General features: G+C 34.4%; 1 protein-coding gene across 2 annotated transcripts in view; it reads left to right on the top strand.

Moving 5' to 3' along the window:
• The window catches only part of TEX9 (testis expressed 9), a 57800-nt gene that overhangs the window by 5827 nt on the left and 30534 nt on the right, over positions 1-21439 (top strand). The window contains exons 3-9 of one of the 2 annotated variants that reach the window (XM_015596112.2): positions 1100-1163; positions 2718-2797; positions 7482-7530; positions 8495-8577; positions 10183-10361; positions 13054-13136; positions 13501-13674. In XM_015596112.2, coding sequence (XP_015451598.1) covers positions 1100-1163; positions 2718-2797; positions 7482-7530; positions 8495-8577; positions 10183-10361; positions 13054-13136; positions 13501-13674 — 712 coding nt within the window. The remainder of the gene's footprint in view (positions 1-1099; positions 1164-2717; positions 2798-7481; positions 7531-8494; positions 8578-10182; positions 10362-13053; positions 13137-13500; positions 13675-21439) is intronic. The other variant, XM_015596113.2, reaches the window with a different exon arrangement.

Here is a 21439-nt window from a genome sequence, read left to right as displayed (position 1 = left end):
GTTTACTGCTCTCACTTTGAGTTGCTGCTTTATTTTTGGTGCCAGGGTATTTCCCTTGCCTGAGTTTGACCTTAGCAATATTTCCTTCATTACATTTTATCCAGCATTTCCATGGTCTGGAGCAGAAGAATAGCCTTCTGAGTCATCTTGTCTACTATATTAACCAGAAGCTTCTAATGGTTCTTGTTAGGAAAATGTGAAAAATCAGATAATAGTATCTTAAATGGAATTTTAAATCTTTATTAGATATATTTTTTGAATAACTTATCTTAAGATGTAAAAATATTTCTTAAAACATTGACTATTTTAAGAAAAGATATAGTACTGCTTTTTTTTGCCCCCTAGGAGTCAGTGTTATAAGTGGTTTGTAACTTCTGAATCACATAGCTAAAAAACAACAAAATATTTTATTTTTAAAATTACTCAACATATTTCCGTCATATAATTTCAAAAGATTCTAGATGGTCTAGAAATGTGACCTATGAATAGAATTAAAAAGTTATATGCTTTTGAAGATGTTTATTACCACGTTATCCTTTAAAAGTGAAAAAAGGACTTGAACTAACAATAGGAGTAGATTAGTACATTGTTAATTTCAATGCATTAGAATATTTTATAGCCATTGAAGGCACTGATTATAAAGAGATAAGCATTCCTTCTGTTATGGGAAAACATACTACAAAATTGTCTGTGTGCTATAGGTGAAAAATAGGGGGAAATGTTATAAAAATGTCATGGCAACACTTAGACCAAAAGAGGCCTCTCTCCAACCCTGTCCCACTCCTGTCCCCAGCTGGAGTTGATCCCTAGATGAAAAGTGGAACTGCGTTGAACCCACCAGTTTATTCTTCCCAAATAAATCATTTCACCTGAAGTGAAGGCCAGAGAAAGGCCAACAGTTACACTATTTGAATTTCTACCACAAAGGAGTAATCATGGGGAGTTGGAGATAAGTGTTCTAATAGTTATGTTAATTTTAGAATAAAGTGTTATGTTTGTTTTGACATTAGTTGATTAGCTAAAGTGTAGTTAGTAAAATTTAATTACTTTTATTTGTTAGAGTCTTCGGTATATCGCAATTATTGTTTTCTGCTTTTAGGCGTTTAAATGCAGAATTGGAGGCAAAAACAGCTGATCTGGTTCGACAAGCTGACGAAGTAATAGTAAGTAAATGTACAATTTTTAGTAATTCCATGTAAGTGCTACTATTTTAATTTATTAATATGATTTATGACAGATAAAAAAGTACCCAAAGCATAAATTTTCAGTTCAATGAATTGAACATGAATATATATATAAGTATGTGTATATGTATGTGTGTGTTTTTGATAAGCACACATTTTCTAAAAGCCACTGAAAAGTTGTTTTCCATTTAGATGTCTAATCAGCTAATTAGAATATTAATATTTAATAATTTTTCCCACTATTTTAAGATTAATATTTGAGAGTAGCTGTATAGAATTAACAGTGGTAATTCAGTAAGGAAAGGAATAAAGTGGTCTCTGGACAAAAGTTGAATAAAGGATAATAGTTGTCAGATAATAATTAGTTTCTTGAACTCTGCAGTTGTATATAACTGATTCTTAAGGCTACACCATTATCAGATTTATAGTCAGGAAGAATGTAGTGAGATTATAACACTAGATAATGTAAGCATATTTTGCCCCATTCTGGGTACCAGATTTGTTATTCCTGTTTTAAGCATCCCTCCTTAAGCACCAGCATTCTCATTATTAATTGACAGGATATAGTTGCATTCCTTGGAATAAAGTGGCTGCTTGCAAACTTTTTATTCTAATTTAATTATAATTCTTTCTTTTAAACCCCACCCCCACCCTGCCTTGGTGTTGATGGGAAGAATAGGTTATATTTTATTTTAATGCCTTATACAGATCCATCATTGTTTGATAATTTAGAAATAAAAAACGTGTGTGTGTTTATGTGTGTGTGTGTAAATAAAATATTTCAGATAATATATTTAGATTAGTTGTAGATTCATTAGTTGCATTTATAATTAAATATTTCACTAAAAGAAATATTCTATTATACCTTTTAGTTTTTGCCAGTGTCTGAAGAGCAGGACTGAAGAAAGAAACCCAATGTTATAGTAGAACGAGGGATTCATTATTCATTCTGCTCAAAGGGCCCTCTAATAAGGACTTTATATATCTAAAGAGTAGAAAACTGGGAAGAGCTGGCAAAAGAGAGAGGGCATTTCTATCTCTACAGAAGCTAATGGATATAACTTTTGCCACAGTGAATTTTTGTTTACTCACTTTCATTTCTTGATATATCTTCACCAAAAGCTTTTACTTTTAGTGATTCCTTTTTAGCATTTTCATGGTCTCCTTAACATTGAAGCTTTGCATGATTTACAAGTTTTTCTACCCATTAAACAGATTTATGTTTTTATTTCTTGTGAGTCCAATTTCCTTTGCATGTTACACAAGATGGAAGACTCTAGTGGGGAAACAGGAGTTGATAAGATCATATAAAGGCATTGACACTCTTATGTTTTTCCCTTAAAATTGACTTCTTAACCCAGAATGGATAAAAGTGAAACCTTATTTTCATACCATAGCATGTAGATTTCAGTGCCTTGATTTCATGGAAACTGTGGCCAACTCTGAAATGATTAATGATCAGAAAGGCACTTGAATAAATCCTAGTTTAGTGGTGTTTTTTCCTCTATGACTTATCCTTATTCATTTAACTAGAGAGATCAGCAAGAAGTACGATCTAGGCCTACTTCAACACAAATTAAATCATGTGAAGAGGAAGATGATTACAGTTTAAGGTAAGTGACTTAAATTAGTAAGCATTCTTTTTTTTTTTACTGAGTAAATGCTTTAAGATATTTTTTTTAACTTAAGGTATAATTGATATACAACATATTAGTTTCGGGTGTATAACATAATGATTTAATATTTTTATATATTGTGAAATGGTCACCACAATAGTCTCGTTAACGTCTGTCACCATACATGGTTACAGAATTTTTTTTCTTATGAAAAGAACTTTTAAGATCTACTTTCTTAGCAACTTTCAAATATGCAATACAGTATTACTAACTGTAGTCTTCATGCTGTACATTATTCTCCATTACTTATTTATTTTGTAACGTAGTTTGTACCTTTTGACACCCTTCACCCATTTTGCCCACTCTTCATCCCCCAGCCTGTGACAACTTCCAATGTGTTCTCTTATCTACGAGCTTGGGTTTTTTGTTTTTGCTTTTGTTTTGATTCCACATATGAGATCATACAATATTTGTCTTTCTCTGCCTGACTTAATTCAGTTAGCATAATGGCCATGTTGCAAATGTATTTCATTCTTTGCGGCTGAATAATGTCCCATGGTATTTGTATACCACATCATCTTTATCCATTTATCCATCAATAGACATTCATGTTGTTTCTATATCTTGGCTATTGTAAATGATGGTGCAGTTAATATGGGTGCATATATCTTTTTGAGTTTGCAGTTTTGTTTTCTTTGGGTAAATACCCAGAAGTGAAATTGCTGGATCATATGGTAGTTCTATTTTCAATTTCGTGAAGAACCTCCATATTGTTTTCTAAAGTAGCTGTACCATTTTATGTTCCCACCAACAGTGCACAAGGGTTCTCTTTTCTCTACATCCTCACCAGCATTTATCTCTTTTTGTTAATTGCCATACCAACAGGTATGAAATGTTATCTCATTGTGATTTTGATTTGCATTTCCCTTATGATTAGTGATATTGAGCATCTTTTCATGTACCTGTTGGCTATCTATATGTTTTCTTTGGGAAAATAATGTCTATTCAGATCCTCTGTCCTATTTTTAATCAGATTTTTTTTTTGGTATTGTATGAGTTCTTTATGTATTTTGGACATTAATCCTTTATCAGATATATGATTTGCACATATTTTCTTCCATTCAGTACGTTGCCTTTTCATTTGTTGATGGTTTCCTTAGCTGTGCAATAGCTTTTTAGTTTGATGTAGTCCTACCTGTTTATTTTTGCTTTCATCGCTTTTGGTGTTAAATCTAAAAAAACATCTCCAAGACTGATGTTGAGTTTACCACCTATGTTTTCTTCTAAGAGTTTTATGGTTTCAGGTCTTACATTCCAATCTTTAATCCCTTTGAGTTAATTTTTGTGTATGATGTAATATAATGGTCCAGTTTCATTCTTTAAATATGACTGTCTAGTTTTCCCAACACCATTTATTGAAGAGACTGTTCTTTCCTCATTGTATATTTTTGTCTCCTTTGTTGTAAATTGGACTATATATGCATAGGTTTATTTTTGGGCTCTCTATTCTGTTCCATTGATCTATGCCATTACCATGCTATTTTGATATAGTTTTGAAATTGAGAATATTTTTTGATGATGTATATGGATCTTTTATTGCATAAAATCTTTTTGCATGTATTATAAATCTATAATTTGAAGAATAACTTAACATATAAAATACTAATAATTGGGGCCTTATTCCAGTCAGATACAATGTATAAGTCCTTTACATTATCATTTAATTCTCAGTATTATTTTAAAATATTATTGTCCTCATTTTAAAAATGACGAAAGTGCAGCTTAGAGAAGTTCAGTAGTTTGTCTGACAACATATGGATAAGACGTGATTTTACTGAGATCCAAACCAGAGTTGATAAGATTTCTAAACCAATTATCAGATACTATACTACCTTTCTTTTAAAATTGCGTATCAAGATTAGGTAAAAATAAATAAATTTGTGAAAGTAAAATGTATTAGATCTTTTTTCCTTGAATTTCATGTGAACTTCAGATATGTCAAGAAATTAGCGACCAAAAAAATATTTAGGATTAAATTTACAGGAAAAGTATAGAATCTGTGTGAATAAAATTATAAAATCTTGTAGCAGAGGCAGTGGTGATCACCAAACATTCCAAGTCTTTTGCTATGAGCAAAAGTCAAATTATTCTTTTCCAAGCCTAAACAGACAAGTTAACTGACTCTATCTCTGCTGTGATTAGTGAAAATTGAGTTGGTGAAATCTCCCAGCCTGGTCTCTGGGTGATCATGTGGAACATAAAGAAAAAAGGCCCGTTTTCCCTCTCTACTGCTCCTTTGCATTAAGCCACTGAAAAACTTAAAACTGTAGAGACAGAAATCAGATAAGTGGTTGTGTGGGGTTTGGGGGATGGGAGAGGATGAACTACAAAGGGAGCACACGGGAACTTTTTGGGATGATGGAAATATTTTCTCTTTGTTGTTCTACTGATTACATAACCAAATAAGTCTGTTCAAATTTATAGAACTGTATACCTAAAAAGGATGTATTTTACTATTTGTAAATTATATCTCACTAAACCTGGAATAAATAATTTTTGAACACTACCAGGTCTAGCTACTGGTGGTACAATGGTGAGTAAACAGACCAGGTGCTGCTCCCAGGTAGTTAATGCCTAGTGTGTTGCTTTTTAATTTTTTCTGAAATTAAAAAAATTTTCCAGAAAACATTTTTATATCATTTGATATTTACATGCCTGTATGTACATATAAGATAAAACTACTTGCCTTATGTAATGCTCTGATATTTTATGAAAAATGATGCTTAATAGTTATCAAAATTCCAAACTTTGAATTACAAATAAGATTAGGCACAGCTTTTCTTCAGTAAACTAAAAGATTGAAATGATGGTAACAACAGCTGATCTCTAGGTTCTGTTGAAGCAAGTGAGAGACTGATTTCACAAACATAAAAATAAATCTGTTGATTTTCTTTCACTAAAGTTTCCTTATGTGCAAAGTGGTGATGACACTTCTGTTTACCTAGATCAGGTGGATTTTTTTTTTTAATGATTCTGTTTGAACAGATGGCTTTTACCACGTGACTATTAGTTGGAATTGCTGAAGATGAGAGATAATTCTGTTAAGAGACAATCTATTTCAGCTTGGAACAATGATAATTTAAATTATTATAAGTAGTGTATAATAGGTCTTCAACATCCAGGGTTATTCTGCCAAGCAATGTAATAGAGAAACCAGAATTTAGTTTCTTAAAAGTATAGCATACATATCCTTCAGTTTGCTGGCAGAGAGTTTTACTACACAAATCATTTCAATCATATTACACACAAACATTTCATGGAGATGTTTAACAAAAATAATCAGAATACTGTGATTTTGTTCATTTTTTATGGAAATATACAAGCAAAGTAATAACACTTTGCTAAAACCAATGGAAACATAACCGTTAAATGTCTCTTGGCTGATATTTATGTGTATGTGGCAGAGGGAGGAGTGATAGAAGATGCAGAAAATGTAAGGAAATACCAAATATTAATTTAAAATGAGGATGATTAAAGAGGATACTTAAAATTTGTATAAAATTTGGAAACATTTTTATGTCATATGTGAGAATGATTCTGTAGTCTCTAATTTTATTTTAAAACCTCATTTTTCTCCCAGAGCTATTTCTGGTTCTTTAAGTGGTTGTATTTAATAATATCTATCTAAGTATATGTTTAACATTGAAAACACCTATATATGAGTAGTTCAGTAGGTGGCAACTGATGGAAAGTAATTTTCTTTTTATGTCCTCTACTGTGGTTAGGAGTTCTCAAGGGATATGATGTAGTTTCCTTCTTTTTTATTTTTCATAGCAACAATAAATTCTAATGTAAGTTTTCAGAAATTTTAAAATGTGTTGGAGATGATCTAGAAAATTGATCGGGAGTAGACAGACTTTTCCTATGAAGAGTCAGACAAAAATATATTTGGATTTGGGCTATACAGTCTTTGTCACAACTATTCAACTTTGCTATTATAGTGGGAAGACAGCTATAGACAATGTATAAATGAATGGATATGGTGGATTCAGCCTATTGGTCATAGTTGGTAGACCCCCATAAACACTCTTTGTTTTAAACTAGAAATATATTTTGAAAATTTTGTGCATAAAAGTGAATTGTATTTTAGATGTATTTATTTATACATTTAATAAATATGTTGTGCCAGTTTAAGAGCTTATATGCCAGGAACTATGCGAAGTACTAGGCATAGAGCAGTGAACACTGCAGATATGATTTCTACTGTCATAGAGTTCACAATGTAATTGGAAAAACTGATACTGACCAAGTATTAAAATGCATTAGACAAAGGATAACATCGAGTGGGCTCACAATAAAAAGCCCTGTGGGTGAATCATTTTGTAAAATAGAAAATCCCTGTATATAGCCAGTAATCACTCCTTATGAATTCTTGTTTAAGATTTGTGCTACATTTTCCTTAAAAAATGTTGGCATTATAATATATTTTATCAAAGGTGAATTATTTAACCAAAGCACTTTTGTTACGCGCATTGAAAATAAATTAACATATGCATAACTAGAATTATAGCAAAGTCTACTTGATGTATAGTTTCCCTTTCAAATATAATTGCTGTTGAATTTTATTGTGTCTCAGCTTAGTATCATCTATTAATGTATAATGTTTATTTTTGGTCTGTAGAAGCCTATTATCCTCTGAAGGGACAGTTTATCTACATTCAGAAATTAAGGTATGAAATCAAACTTGTGAATGTAATTTAGGTTACTTTTTAGACTTTTCTTAGACAAAACAGAGACTCTAGAAATAGAATTTAAGCCTTGATGCTCAGAAGAGATGCCTTCATGTAATGTTGCTCATAAAATTTAATCCTTTGTCTCATAATTTCACTGAATAATTTGGAGATACGTTGGGAAAAATTCTAAGTGAAATGAGTCTATAACCTAAGTATTTTTAGTTTTTTTTCTGAAGCCCAAATTTACTAGATAGAAGACCTGGAAAAGAAAAGTATTGATATACAAAGAATATGATTTAAAAGGTTTTGTTCATCCATTTAAATATTTACAGTGTAGAGATCACTGTTGCAGGTGCTGGGCTTTCTGGGATCTACAAGTTCCCCACCCATGGGAATCTAAGCTGAGGTGACAGTATACAAGAAGGCTTGTCTTGGGGATAATCAGTAAGGAGAACTAAGTTCTGTGAGTCAGAACATCCAGTTTAACATCCAAGCTGGCTAAATATCCTTGACTCTTTGGGACTCATTTTCCTTATCTTTGAATCTCTTGGTCCTAGTGATATCTAGGTCTTCTCCGGTTATACAGTTCTTGGATTCTTTCAAACAGCAGTCTCCAACCTTTTTGGCACCAGGGACTGGTGCTCTTATGAGACTCTAATGCCTGATGATCTGAGGTGGAGCTGAAGTGGTGATGCTAGCGCTGGGGAGCAGCTGCAAATACAAATGAAGCTTTTTCGCTTGCTCACCTGCCACTCACCTGCTGTGTGGCCTAGTTCCTAAGAAGCCGTGGACTGGTACTGGTCTGCGGCCTGGGGGTTGCGGACCCCTGCTTTAAAACACAACTTGATAAATTTAAAGAAAATAATTTTTTTATGTAGCAAACTAGCAAGTCTGTGTTACAGAATTGCTTTCCTTAGCAAATGGTTAGAATCTAATTAATAGTTAAATTCTTTTCATGTAGCCAAAGACCAAAAACGTTGATCCAGTAAACAAGGTTCAAAACAAACTAAACTCTACAAATAAAGGAAGGAAAACAAATTCAAGGTATAGTATGGTTTAAAAGTATAGTTTTTAAAAATTTATAATTGACAGTATCATCATTCTTAATTATTAAGCTTGTTCCAGATCTTTTTATACCCCAAATATACAAAATTACACAATATATATCTATCCACATTCAATAATTTAAAACTTTTTCTACTCAGAAATGTCTTACAGCAGTTAATTTTGTACTGTTTAGAAAAATCACAATTCAAGTTTTTAAAATGTTACTTTTAGTGAGATAATTTCTTAGAACTATAATTAGAACCTAAGTGTCTTTTTCTGCCTCGTTCTCTCATATACTTTTTGAGCATTTAACAGGGCACCATATCTTATCGTATATAACGAGATAAAGAGTGATTTGGCATGCTCTAAATAAGACTATAGTACAATTATAATTTATGTTCTGTTGTTTTAATGAGAAAGAATTCGAGACTGTTTTTAGTATTTTAAGCATAAAATGGGACCCAAGAGGAGGCTCTTTGGATTGGAGACCTTCTAGAAAAGAGGGGTCACATCTGCAGTGGGTTGTACCAACCAACCTCTTATTTACAGTAAGTTATTAAATTTATGTATCTAATTACCCAAACTGATAATTGCATTATAACTCTGGAAAAATCTTTGTTAATTCTTGTGCCTTTTAATTGGCTAAGTAACTTTTTTCCCCCCCAATAAAAGTGAAAAAGTAGAGTGAAAGGATAGGAAGAGAAAATCTGAAATTGATTGAAGGTTATATATACTACATGCATTAGTACATACGCACATAACTGGAAAGGGTTATCTTATTTTTAGGTTTTAAAATTACTTTGTAAAAAAACAGTTGTTTTTCTAAATAGAATTCAGAAGCCTTTGTTTATGTGTTAAAAGTAAGTTAGACTTAAAATAAGTAAAAAATAAGGCTTTCGTAACCATAAACATTCCTCAAAGCCTTTAGAAATGACTTATTTCATATTTCTTCCCTTCATAAAAAAAAAATCAACATTTTGATCAACTTTGATCCTGATTAGAATATATTTCTTTAGGTTGAAAAATTGCTGAGTTTGACCTAATAACTGTTCACTCTGTAATTCTTTCTCAAGAGGTATTATTTTTCAGTGTTTGAAGAATTATGGCTAGAGTGCTATCAATTTGTATAGTTCTTCTCTAGCAGCATGTAAAATTAAAAGCCACAGGCTAGTTTGGTCCTAGGAGGCCAAGTTCAGTACTCTTGGTTTTGATGTTTACCTATTTGAAGGCAGTATCTAGACGAACTGGTCTCGTAAAGCCTTCTCTAACTCTATGGCTGTATAATCCCTAAAGATTGAAAGTCTGCTAAGCCTCTTATAATAGTCCTTGAAAGTATCAATTATAGATTTCAAAAATTTAAAATTTATAATAATTTTGATCTGTTTTTTAACTTGAATAAAAGTCATATCTACGAGTCATACTACTTTCTATATTTGTAAAATATAATGTACATTTAACATTTTTATTTTATTTTATTTATTTTTTTCTTATAGTGACATTGGTTAACGAAATCCAGTAAGTTTCAGGTGTACAATTTAGCAGTAAGGTGTATATATATATTGCATTGTGATAATGTACATTTTTTTGTATTTTCTTTTTTAGTATAAAATTGAAATACCCTGATGTACAGACTGTCAATGATGTTGCCATTCCGGAGGATTTCTCAGACTTTTCTTTTGCAAAAACAGTTAGCAAAATTGAAGAACAACTGGAAGAAGAAGGCTTACCTGATTATATAGAAGATGATATTTTTTGTGGTGTTAGTAAAGACATTGGAACAGGTAGGTTTTTCTTTTGTTTATTTTTATATCAAAATTACTAAGAAAAATATATTCGGGAACTTTTTTTTTGCATTTAAAAATGTATCGAGATGCCTTGCATTTGTTTCAGAATCATCTAGCGGGATGTGTTGAGAGGAATGAGTGGAATTATAGATGAAATAAAATTGATTATGAGTCAATAATTGTTGAAAATGGATGATAGTTAAACAGAGTTTCATTGAACTAGTGTCTTTATTTATGCACATATTTGGTATTTTTTATTATAAAAAATTTAAGAACGCCGTATGGTATTGTTTCATTGACCACTTTTCAACTAAGTTAAAGCTGATCATTAAAACATTAAAATTAAAATGTTTTCTTGAATTTTTTTATTTAATATTACTGTATTCTATTTATTGCATGTAAATTAACACATGCAAAAAGGATAAATGAATCGTTGATATATTTTCAGGTCAAGTGATCAAATGAGTTTCTAGTGAATGTAATTTTCTTTCATGTAAACTCATTTTCTTCATACCACTAGAAAAATATTACAAAGTTTAGATCATCTGAAAACATTATTTTAGTTACCAGTAATGCCTCTAAAATTGTTAAAGTTAAGCGGAACCACCTCTGCTATTGTAAACAAAAAATGAGACTATTGAGTGTATATGAACTATATGCTGAACTATAAGTAATTATAAGTTCAGTCAAGCTACTTAGCCCTTCTGAAATAGCAATTTATTAGTTTGAAACTTTAGCAGTTTGTATTAGATGATGACAAAGTTTATCTTTAAAATTCTGATTCTGTGAAAATCATAACAGTTATATATGTAATGATTATTGTGCTGTATGCTAGTCATAAATGAGCAATTTATTTATGTACTTATTATATTTACTGACCTATCTAAGCTTTCTGGGGCTAGTTGTGAGGGGGGAAGTTAAATGAAGCAGGAAGTTGCCTTTATGTCTCTGTTAAGATGCCTTCAAGGACATGAATGGTCAGATGTTGGCTGTTTCTCAGTACACAGTCACCCATAGCCCTGTAACAGTGTTCCTTCTCCCAGATACAGGGAATTAGCACAAACTACTGTAAATTACTATTTTAAATTGCAGTATCACCTCTATGTCGCTTTGCCTTCCTATCTTCCTTTTTGATAATTTTTGGCCTTGGAGTCTCCTCTTTTTTATTCCAGATAATTGCCTAGGGTTACATGTGGTGGAGTAAGGAGGCAATCAAAAAGTAGTTTAGCAGCACGGATTGCTTTGTAAGACTTAAAAGTTAGAGTGGGATGGGGAGGGACGTTAATGGTGTGGCCCTGCAGAGAAGAGAGCAGTCAGCTCCTTGACAACACTACTAAGGATAGAGTTGGGGAGAGAAAGAGATGGAAAAAGCCATGCTCTCCCATTCTTCCTTCTTTTTCCCTAGAGACCAATTACTGCAAACTTCACACTTTTGAATTCATCATTTTCCTTCTGTCCCCTGCTAACCTGATGTTACATGAGAGGCTAGGAGAGTTGAGGCTAGAGAAATCGAGGTGGCTTAGAACCAAAGTTTATTATCCCCATGGTAATACTGGGGACACTACCTATTAGGAGCTTTGGAAGTGTGTATGGAGATGTTTTGTGCTCTGCAAGATTTATTCTAGTGACTCCTCAGAGACAGTTCAGAGTGTTAACTCAAGGTAAGCTCCATGAGGGCAATGCTTGCTTGTAATATCCCTACTATACCTGGAACATAGTAGAGACTTAATGTATATTTTTAGAATAAATTATTGAATGAATTACTAGGGAGTTCTAAGTTCATTTTTCATTTTATTTACATTTAAAAGCCTATAAACCTCAAAGATTTACTGCTGATGTTATTAAATAAAGAACTTTTGCTAGCAATGAAACACCAAAGGTAGATCTTAACGAGGGTTTGTGGGAGAAAGTTTCAGCAGTAAGATGTTAGTGTATTTCTTTGTTTCTAAGATAGCTGTCCCCAACGTTTTTGACACCAGGGACCAGTGCTCCTATGAGAATCTAATGCCCGCCGATCTGAGGTGGAGCTGAGGCAGTGATGTTAGCGCTGGGGAGTGGCTGCAACTACAGATGAAGCTTTGCTCTCGCTTGCCACTCACCTCCTGCTGTGTGGCCCAGTTTCTAATAGGCCACAGACTGGAGCCAGTCTGCTGCCCAGGGATTGGGGACCCTGTTCTAAGACACATACAGTACATTTTAACTTCTGTGAAACTGGGATGTATCTTAGAGTCAAAGGCATTTTATAAACACAATGGTTGGATTTGAAGTAGTTTTGCTAGAGAGGATTTGTATTTATTTCTGCCAAACACTTGGGGACATTACTGACTTGAGACCACTTTAGATTCTGTTTGAGGTGCTTCGGACCACCTTGGTGAGTATAAATTTAGTATTCATACTTACATGAATACTAGTTTATGGTTCAGATTCTCAGGAGTGGTTTTTTGGTTGTTTTTCCCCTTTCTTTACTTGGTTCCATTGTTAAGATATAAACAGTTTGTTTCTGTTGGGTCGACTTGTTTTTCGTTTACTTTTTCATTAGTGATATTTAGGGTCTTTAGTGTTCCCAAACAGGGATTTCCTGTTAGGCTCCCCATCTTGAGCATTTTTTCTCTCATAATATAATGGTCTTATAGTTGATGACATCTTAGATTCAGTGAAAGGCAATAAATATAATTATTTAAATCCACAGAAGCACAGATCAGATTTCTGAAGGCTAAACTTCGTGTTATGCAGGAGGAATTGGATAATGTTGTATGTGAATGCAATAAAAAGGTAAATTTTTAAAACTTTACAATATAAATGCTCTAATATTCAAACACAATTTAGGAGCAGTTTCAGTTATATTTTTAAAATAGTTTCATTGAGATATAATTCACAGTTAAATTTTGAATTCAAAAGTTGTTTGTAAAAACAACTTCATTCTGTGCTGAGATGTTGAATTTTTACACAGATAATTTTAAATATTTGTTAGCAATTAGCATTTTCTATATTTGACTTTCAAGTGTAAGCTATTAAATACAAAATATCAGACTTCTGTTTTTGAAGATGAGAATCAGAGATCCCATGAAGTTCTGCTTTATGTTTTGATAGCAAATCTTGTGTGTTTTTTATATAACCTATAATTTCATAACTATAGGAAGATGAAATCCAGGATTTAAAGTCTCAAGTAAAAAATTTTGAAGAAGATTGTGTGAGACAGCAGCGAACAATTAATTTGCAACAGTCTCAAACAGAAAAATATAAAACTCTTTTCGAAGAAGCAAACAAAAAGTGTGATGGATTACAGCAACAGCTGTCTTCAGTAGAAAGGGTAATTATTTTGCTGTTTTTCCTAACCTAATGTCAAAGATGCAGTAAAACATTAGTTACATGTTTGTATAGCCACTACTTTGGGTTTAATTCTTTTGTTAGTATTGACTAAAAACTCTCCCCCCATATATAGGAGAATTTTTTTTTTTTCAATTACTGTTAGTTTCAGGTGTACAACATAGGGATTAGACATTTATATAACTTACAAAGTGATCACCCTAGTAAGTCTAGTACCCATCTGACACCATATTTATTACAATATTATTGACTATATTCCCTGTGCTATATTTTACGTCCCCATGACTATTTTATAACTACCAATTTGTGTTTCTTAATCCCTTCCCCTTTTATACCTATCAAAACATTCTATATCTATGAGTTTCTCTTTTGCTTATTTTGTTCTTTGGATTCCACATATAAGTGAAGCCATATGTCATTAGTCTTCTCTGTCTGACTCTACTCAGCCTAATACTCTCTAGGTCCATCTATGTTGCAAATGGCAAAATTTTGTTCTTTTTTATGGCTGAGTAATATTCCATTGTATATATGTACCACCTCTTTATTTATCCATTGATGGACACCCAGGTTGCCTTCTTATCTTGGCTATTGTAAATAATGCTGCAATGAACATATGGATGCACATGTCCCTTCAAAGTAGTGTTTTGGGTTTCTTCAGATAAATACCCAGAAGGATTTTTGATTACTGAGGATTACTGAGTCCTTCTTTGTTGCTTATTATTGCCTTTGTTTTAAGGTCTGTTTTGTCTGGTATAAGTATTGCTATCCAACTTTTTAAAATTTTCATTTCCATTTTTATGAAATATCTTTTTCCATCCCTTTCAGTCTGTGTGTGTCTTTTGATCTGAAGTGAGTCTCTTTATAGGCAGCATAAGAGAGGTCTCGTTTTCTTATTCAGCCACTCTGTCTTTAGATTAGAACATTTAATTCATTTACATTTAAAGTAATTGATAATATGTAATTATTGCTATTTTATTATTCACATTTTTATCTTTTTTCTTAAAGAAGTTCCTTTAACATTTCTTCTAATGCTGATTTGGTGGTGATGAACTCCATTAACTTTTTTTTTTTGATCTTGGAAGTTCTTTATCTGTCTTTAGATTCTAAATCACAGCTTTGCTAAGTAGCGTAATCTTTGTTGTAGGTTATTTTTTTCATCACTTTGAATATTACCTGCCAATCCTGTCTGGCCTGCAAATTTCTGTTGAGAAATCAGCTGATAGTGTTATGGGAACGCCCTTATAAGGAACTAACTGCTTTTCTCTTGCTATTTTTAAGATTCTCTGTGTCTTAATCCTTTGACGTTTTAATTCTAATGTGTCTTGGTGTGCACCTCTTTGGGTTCTTTTTTGGGACTCTTTGCACTTCCTGTGCTGATATGTCTATTTCCTTTGCCAGATTAGGAAAGTTTTCAAGTTTTCAAAACTTTTATTTCTTCAAATAAGTTTTCAATCGCTTACTGCCTTCTCCTTCTGGTATCCCTGTGATGCAAATATTGGTACACTTGATGTTGTCTCAGAGGTCCCTTACACCAGTGGTCCCCAACCTTTTTGGCACCAGGGACCGGTGCTCCTATGAGAATCTAATGCCTAATGATCTGAAGTGGAACTGAGGCAGTGATGCTAGCACCGGTCCATGGCCCAGGGGTTGGGGACCCTTACTAAACTATCCTTATTTTTCTTTTTTCTCTTTGCTGGTCTGATCAGGTGTTTTCTGTGACCTTGTCTTCCAAATCACTGACTCAGTCATCTGCTTCATCTAATCTGCTCTTGATCCCATCTAATTTATTCTTACCAGTTATTGTATTCTTCATTTCTGAATGGTTCTTTTTTTATGACTTCTATATCTTTGTGTAAGTTCTCACTGAATTCATCTGTTCTTTCCCTTGGATCATTGAGCATCTTTATAACCAGTGTTTTGAACTCTGTGTCTGGTAAATTGCTTGCCTCCATTTTTTTTAGTTATTTTTCTTGAGTTTTGTCCTGTTCTTTCATTAGGGACATGTTTTTTTGTCTCCTCATTTTGGCTGCCTACTTGTGTTTGTGTCTATGTATTAGGTAGATATGCTACATCTCCAAATTTTGGCAGAGTGGCCTTCTGTAGTAGGGCCTAGTGACATATTCTCTCTGGTCACCTAAGCTGGGTGCTCCACGGGTGTCCCTTGTGTGGTTTGTGTATGCCTTCTGGTTATAGTTGAGCCTTGATTGCTGTTGGCATATCATTGAGTGGTATTGACCCCCAGGCTGACTCATTGTGCAGACTGGCTATGACTACAAAGAATGATCTCTTGTATGGGGCTGACTCCTATAGACTGAGATTCACTTTAGCTGGGCTCTGATGCCTCTGATTCCAAGTCCACCATTGGGTGTGTCATTTGTAGAGTTGGTTAGGTGGTACTTCGTGTTATCTGAAGCTGGCCACGAGGTATGTTGATTCTGGGGCCTCTTGGAAGGAGGTTTGGTGCAAACCAAGGTCAGCTGCAGCCCGTGCCTGGTCCAGGACCACCTGGTAGGTGCTACAAAGTAATTCGTGCCTGTGCTGGTGTTGGAGGCTCCTTTAAGGCTACCCTGCAAACTGAAGACAACTGCCACTAGTGCCAGGTGTGGGGCCACTTAGCAAAAGAAATATAGGGCATAATTGAAATAAGATACTGTTTGGGGTTTGTGGACCTTTGAGCAATTTAAGGAAAGTCTTCAGCATTAACTGAGGCTGGCCGCTTGTGTGGAACAGCTGCTGATGATGTTTGAGCCTGATGGGTGAGTTAGGTGGGGTGGAGTTTCAGGGAATCACCAGAGTTGGGTGAGCAGTGTTAGGCAGGTTAAGGGGGACTCAGATTTGGCATTCACCTGTGCCCACAGGCTGGGTGGGAAGAAGGCACAACAAAGGAACAATGGAGCTTGCCAGTGCTTCCTAGAGAGAGCTGCCCTGACTCCTGCCCCTCTAGCCTTAGCCCTGAAGCTAGTTAATTCGACTCCTTCCCATATGTCCCTGGCACTTTTCAAGCAAGTGAGTCTGTGAGCAGGCCCTTTAAGATTTGCAATGCCTAAGTCTCTAGCAGCCTATTGTCTGTCTCAGACATAAACCCCATTGGTCTTCAAGCCAGACTTATGGGGACTTCTATTTCTGGCACTGGTGCCCTGAGATGGAAAGTCCCATGTGGGGCTGAGACTTCTCGCTCCTCAGATGGGACCTCCACAGCCAAGATATCCCTCCTGATTCTTAACCACCACACTGTGGGTGTGGGACCAGCCCATTCTTCATCTCCATTTCTCCTACCAGTCTTGGCGTGGCTTCTTATTTATATCCTTAGTTATAGGAGTTCTGTTTTCAGGTCATCTTCAGGTGGTTCTCAGTGATAATTGTTTTATAATTTAGTTGTAATTTTGATGTGATTATGAGAGGAGATGAGCACTGCAATTACCTTCTCTGCCTTCATGACAGGAAGGCACAAGCTTAGTCCCTTTAAAACCTGGTTTTAAGTTTTGCTAGGGTGTGTCTAGAGTAGCCTCAGGAATTGTTCAGTTGTACCACTGTTTTCCCCTAAAGAGACCTTCCAGGATCTCACTGAGTGCCCCAGCTGATCACTCAAGACTGTTCATTCTGGCAAGTAGAGCTCAAATGTCTTCCTGCTATGTGTGAGCTATGGGAATTGTTCTATTTACAACTCCGTGGTTGTTCTTTGCCTTGCCAAGCTTCCCTATGTGCAGGTGTGGCCTACTCCTCAGTAGACTCAAAGGATTTCCTATGTAGATTCCTTAAGTTCTTTCCTAATATAGTTTCTGCTTACTCGAATCCTCCACACAAATTTTGGCTAGCTCAGTCTCCTCCAGTTCTGATCTCTGTCTCAACTCAACAGACCTCTTATCTCTTTTTGTTTTCTCCTTCCTGTACCCACAGTGTGGATATTGCTTTTAGCCAGGAGTAATTGTAGGACTACCTCATTTGTTTACCTTCTTTCTGGGATCAACAATCCTAATATTTTCCAATATCTCTAAACAGTTATTGAGTATTTTGACTATTTTTTTCTAATTACTTACAGTGTTTTTTTTTTTTTTATGGTAGACCCTTATTATTTCATCATGGCTGGAAGCTTTAATATCTGTTTTGTTTTTCTGGTGAAATTAAAGTCAGTAGGTACACTGCACAAGGTTCTCTGACCATGGATAATGTCACATGAACACTCAGTAACTCACCTTTTTAAGAAAAAGTCTACTCACTTGTTACCTTGCTCCAGCTAAAATTGAGCTTTTTGTCATTTCCTAAAGATGCCTTGGTCTTTTCTGCTTTCATAGCAAAACTCCTCAAAAGCATTTTTTCAGCTTGAAGTCATTTCTTTATCTTCAAAAAAGCTTTTTTTCATTTTTGTCTATTTTATACTATAAAGCCATGATATTAATGGTACCTTGTTTAATAGTGTACAGTTTATGAGTTGCTCTCATATACAAATGTACATATAATAGTTGTATACTCTCATAATATTTTAATTATATATATCTGCCCCTTCCTGTGTTCTTTATTCTCTTCTTCCCCAGCTTAGTTTCCATGATACACAATTATCCATTGTCTATAGTTTTAATTTGCCTGCCTATGTGGTGTGTGGGTAAAACTCAACCCTAGTCAATCCTAATTTACTCCCTACTGCAGGCCTACTCATGACCAGTAGATTATGGCTGGACAAAAATACACTGCTAAGTGGATTGTTCCTACTTTAAAATTATTTACAAATATCGAGTGTAGTGCTATTTTCCTCTTCTACTTTTTGAGAGGTCAGTTCTCCCTCCCACTTTCAGAGGTGATTTTTTTTTTTTTTTACAGATGATCTTTTCATCTCATTTTCCTATTCTCAGTTCATGAGTTTGCCCCCTATTTTACTAAGAAAACAGAATCAAAAGATAACTCTTCCTCATTCTATCACTAAATCTATTGATTTTTCTGCCTCAATGTCCATCTGTTCTGCTTTCTCCCTCATTATGATGCATTACTACCTCTTCTGTCTAAAGTTGATCACTTAACTGTATACTAGATCCCACACTCTCTCTTCTACTCAAAGACATTGTTTCTATAATTATCCTGTCTTTCTTTCTCTTGCAAAAATCAGATTTACTCTATCTATTGGATTATTCATATTAGCATACAAAAATGCCATATAATCTCATATGTATATATATTTTAAAACCACTGTAGATCTCACATCCACCTCCTTCCCTATATTATTGTTCCCCATTATAGTGAAGCATCTTAAAATAGTTGTCTGTATTCAATGTCTGTATTCCTCATTTGCCATTCTCTCCTGAAACTCCTCCAGTTAGGCTCCCATCTCTGCTCTGCCTCTGAAACCATCCTTAACAAGGTCACCAGTAATTCACATTGCCAGTTCTAGTTAGTTATTGTTCCTCATAGTAATTTATATTTCAAAAATATTTGACATAGTTGATTAATCCCTCCTTGAAAAACTATTCATTTGGCTTTTGAAGCATTGCTGTCATGATTTTCTTCCTAATTTTTCTTACTTTTACATTTTGCAGTGCCCAAGGCTCAGTCCTTGGTTCTTTCATTTGTCTACATCCAGTTCTGAGATGCTCTCATTCATTCCCATGGCTTTATATACCATCCATTTGTTTGTCAACTCCACATTCTATTTCTTTCTCTGACCTCTTTTTTGAGCTCCAGACTTTTACATCTTTCTGTAAAGATAATAATAATATTGATATTTCTGGTTGGTATGTTAAAATTCATATGTCCTAAATGGAGCTCTTGCTTTCCCTGCTCTCTGTAAACCTGCTTCTCTTTTTCTTTCTCAGTAAGACTTCATGCCAAAATCCAAGAGTCATCCCAATCCTTCTCTTTCCCCACATCTATATCCAATCCAACAAGTTTTGCCAATTCTGTCTTCAAAATACATAGAGTTAACCACTTCTCAAAAACACATTACTTCTACCATAGCCCAAGCTACTGTCTTTTACCTATATTATTCCAATGACCTCCTTCACTCAGTAGTAATACCACAGTAGCTGGAGCAATCTTTAAAATTCTTAGATCATGACACACAGACAGACACACACACACCCCTACTTAAACCTTCCAGAGGCTTCCTGTGACATTCAGAATAAAATAAAAACTTCTAGGCAAGGTTTATAAGGTCCACCTAAGTTCCCCCTGCCTGTTTCTGCTACCTCAAGACCTAACACTATGGCTGTGTCACTCAGCTGAAGCCCCATGGACCACCTAAGTGGCCTATGAATATGCTAAGTGGATTTCTGCCTCAGAGTCTTTGTCTTCATTGTTCCTTCAGTCTGTAATTCTTTCCTCCAGATCTTTACATGAATCATTGCTTCATTTAGAAGCCTTCCCCCTAACCGCTTTATCTTAAATAATTATGTCCTTCCCCCATTTCTCTGTCTCCTCACCCATATTTTTCTTCATAACCCTTATCACTACCAGATTACATGAGTGTGTACATATGTATGTGCTTCTCATCTCTCTCTTCCTCTACAGGGAAAACTTTATGAAAGGAAAAATCTTGGTTAATTATCATGTGCTCATCATGTTGAATAGTACCTGGAACCTTGTAAGTGCTTGATAAATGTGTTGAATAAGTAAAGTCTTACTCCCAATTTCAGACGTGGAAACGCAATCTACCACAGCTGGCAGGTTATCAGACTCCAAGTTTATTGCTTTTTGTTTCTTGTTTCTAGAACTTTATCTGATCATTTATTTGTCCTCATTGCATTATTCCTCATTCGAATTATTATGATGATTTACGTTACTCTTTTTTAGTTTTTTAAATTAAAAAAATTTTTTTTTATTATGTTGACATTGATTAATGAAATCCAGTAAGTTTCAGGTATACAATTCAGCAACAGTAAGGTATATGTATATTGCATTGTGTGTCACTGCCCAAAGTTAAATTTCTTTCTGTCACCACATATTTGACCCCTTTTACCCCATATACCTTCCCTCTTCCCCCCACCCTCTGGTAACCACTAATATGTTGTCCGTGTCCATGAGTCTCTGTTTTTCATGTTTGTTGCTTTTAGATTTATATCACACATATAAGTGATATCATGTGGTTTTCAGCTTTTTCTGTATGGCTTATTTCGCTTAGCATAATTATATCAAGGTCCATCCATGTTGTCACAAATGGCAGTATTTCATCATTTCTTATGGCTGAGTAATATTCCATTGTATATTCAATGGAATTTTGCATATTCCATTGTATATCCATAGTTTCTTTATCCAATTATCTGTTATAGGACACTTTAGTTGCTTCCATGTCCTGGCCACCGTGAATAATGCTGCTATGGACATCAGTGTGCAAATGTCTTTTCAGATATGGGTTTTCAAATCTTTGGGGTAAATACCCAGTAGAGGGATTGCTGGATCATATGGTAGATGAATTCTTAGTTTTTTTTGGCAACTCCATATTGTTTCCCATAGTGACCGTATCAATTTGCAGTCCCACCAGCAGTGTATGAGGGTTCCTATTTCTCTGCATCCTCTGCAACGTTTGTTATTACTTGTCCTGTTCATTATAGTTATTCTAACAGGTCCGAGATGATATCTCTTTGTGGTTTTTATTTGCATTTCTCTAATAGCTAGTGATATTGAGCATCTTTTCATATATTTGTTGGCCATTTGTATATCCTCCAGGGAGAACTGTCTGTTCAGATCTTCTGCTCATTTTTTGATTGATAGTTTAGTTTTTTGTTGTTATTGAGTCATATGACTTCTTTGTATATTTTGGATGT

This window comes from Pteropus alecto, unplaced genomic scaffold (genome assembly GCF_000325575.1).
Source record: "Pteropus alecto unplaced genomic scaffold, ASM32557v1 scaffold86, whole genome shotgun sequence".
NCBI classification, from domain to species: Eukaryota; Metazoa; Chordata; class Mammalia; order Chiroptera; family Pteropodidae; genus Pteropus; species Pteropus alecto.
This window is presented reverse-complemented; position numbering and strand designations above follow the sequence as displayed.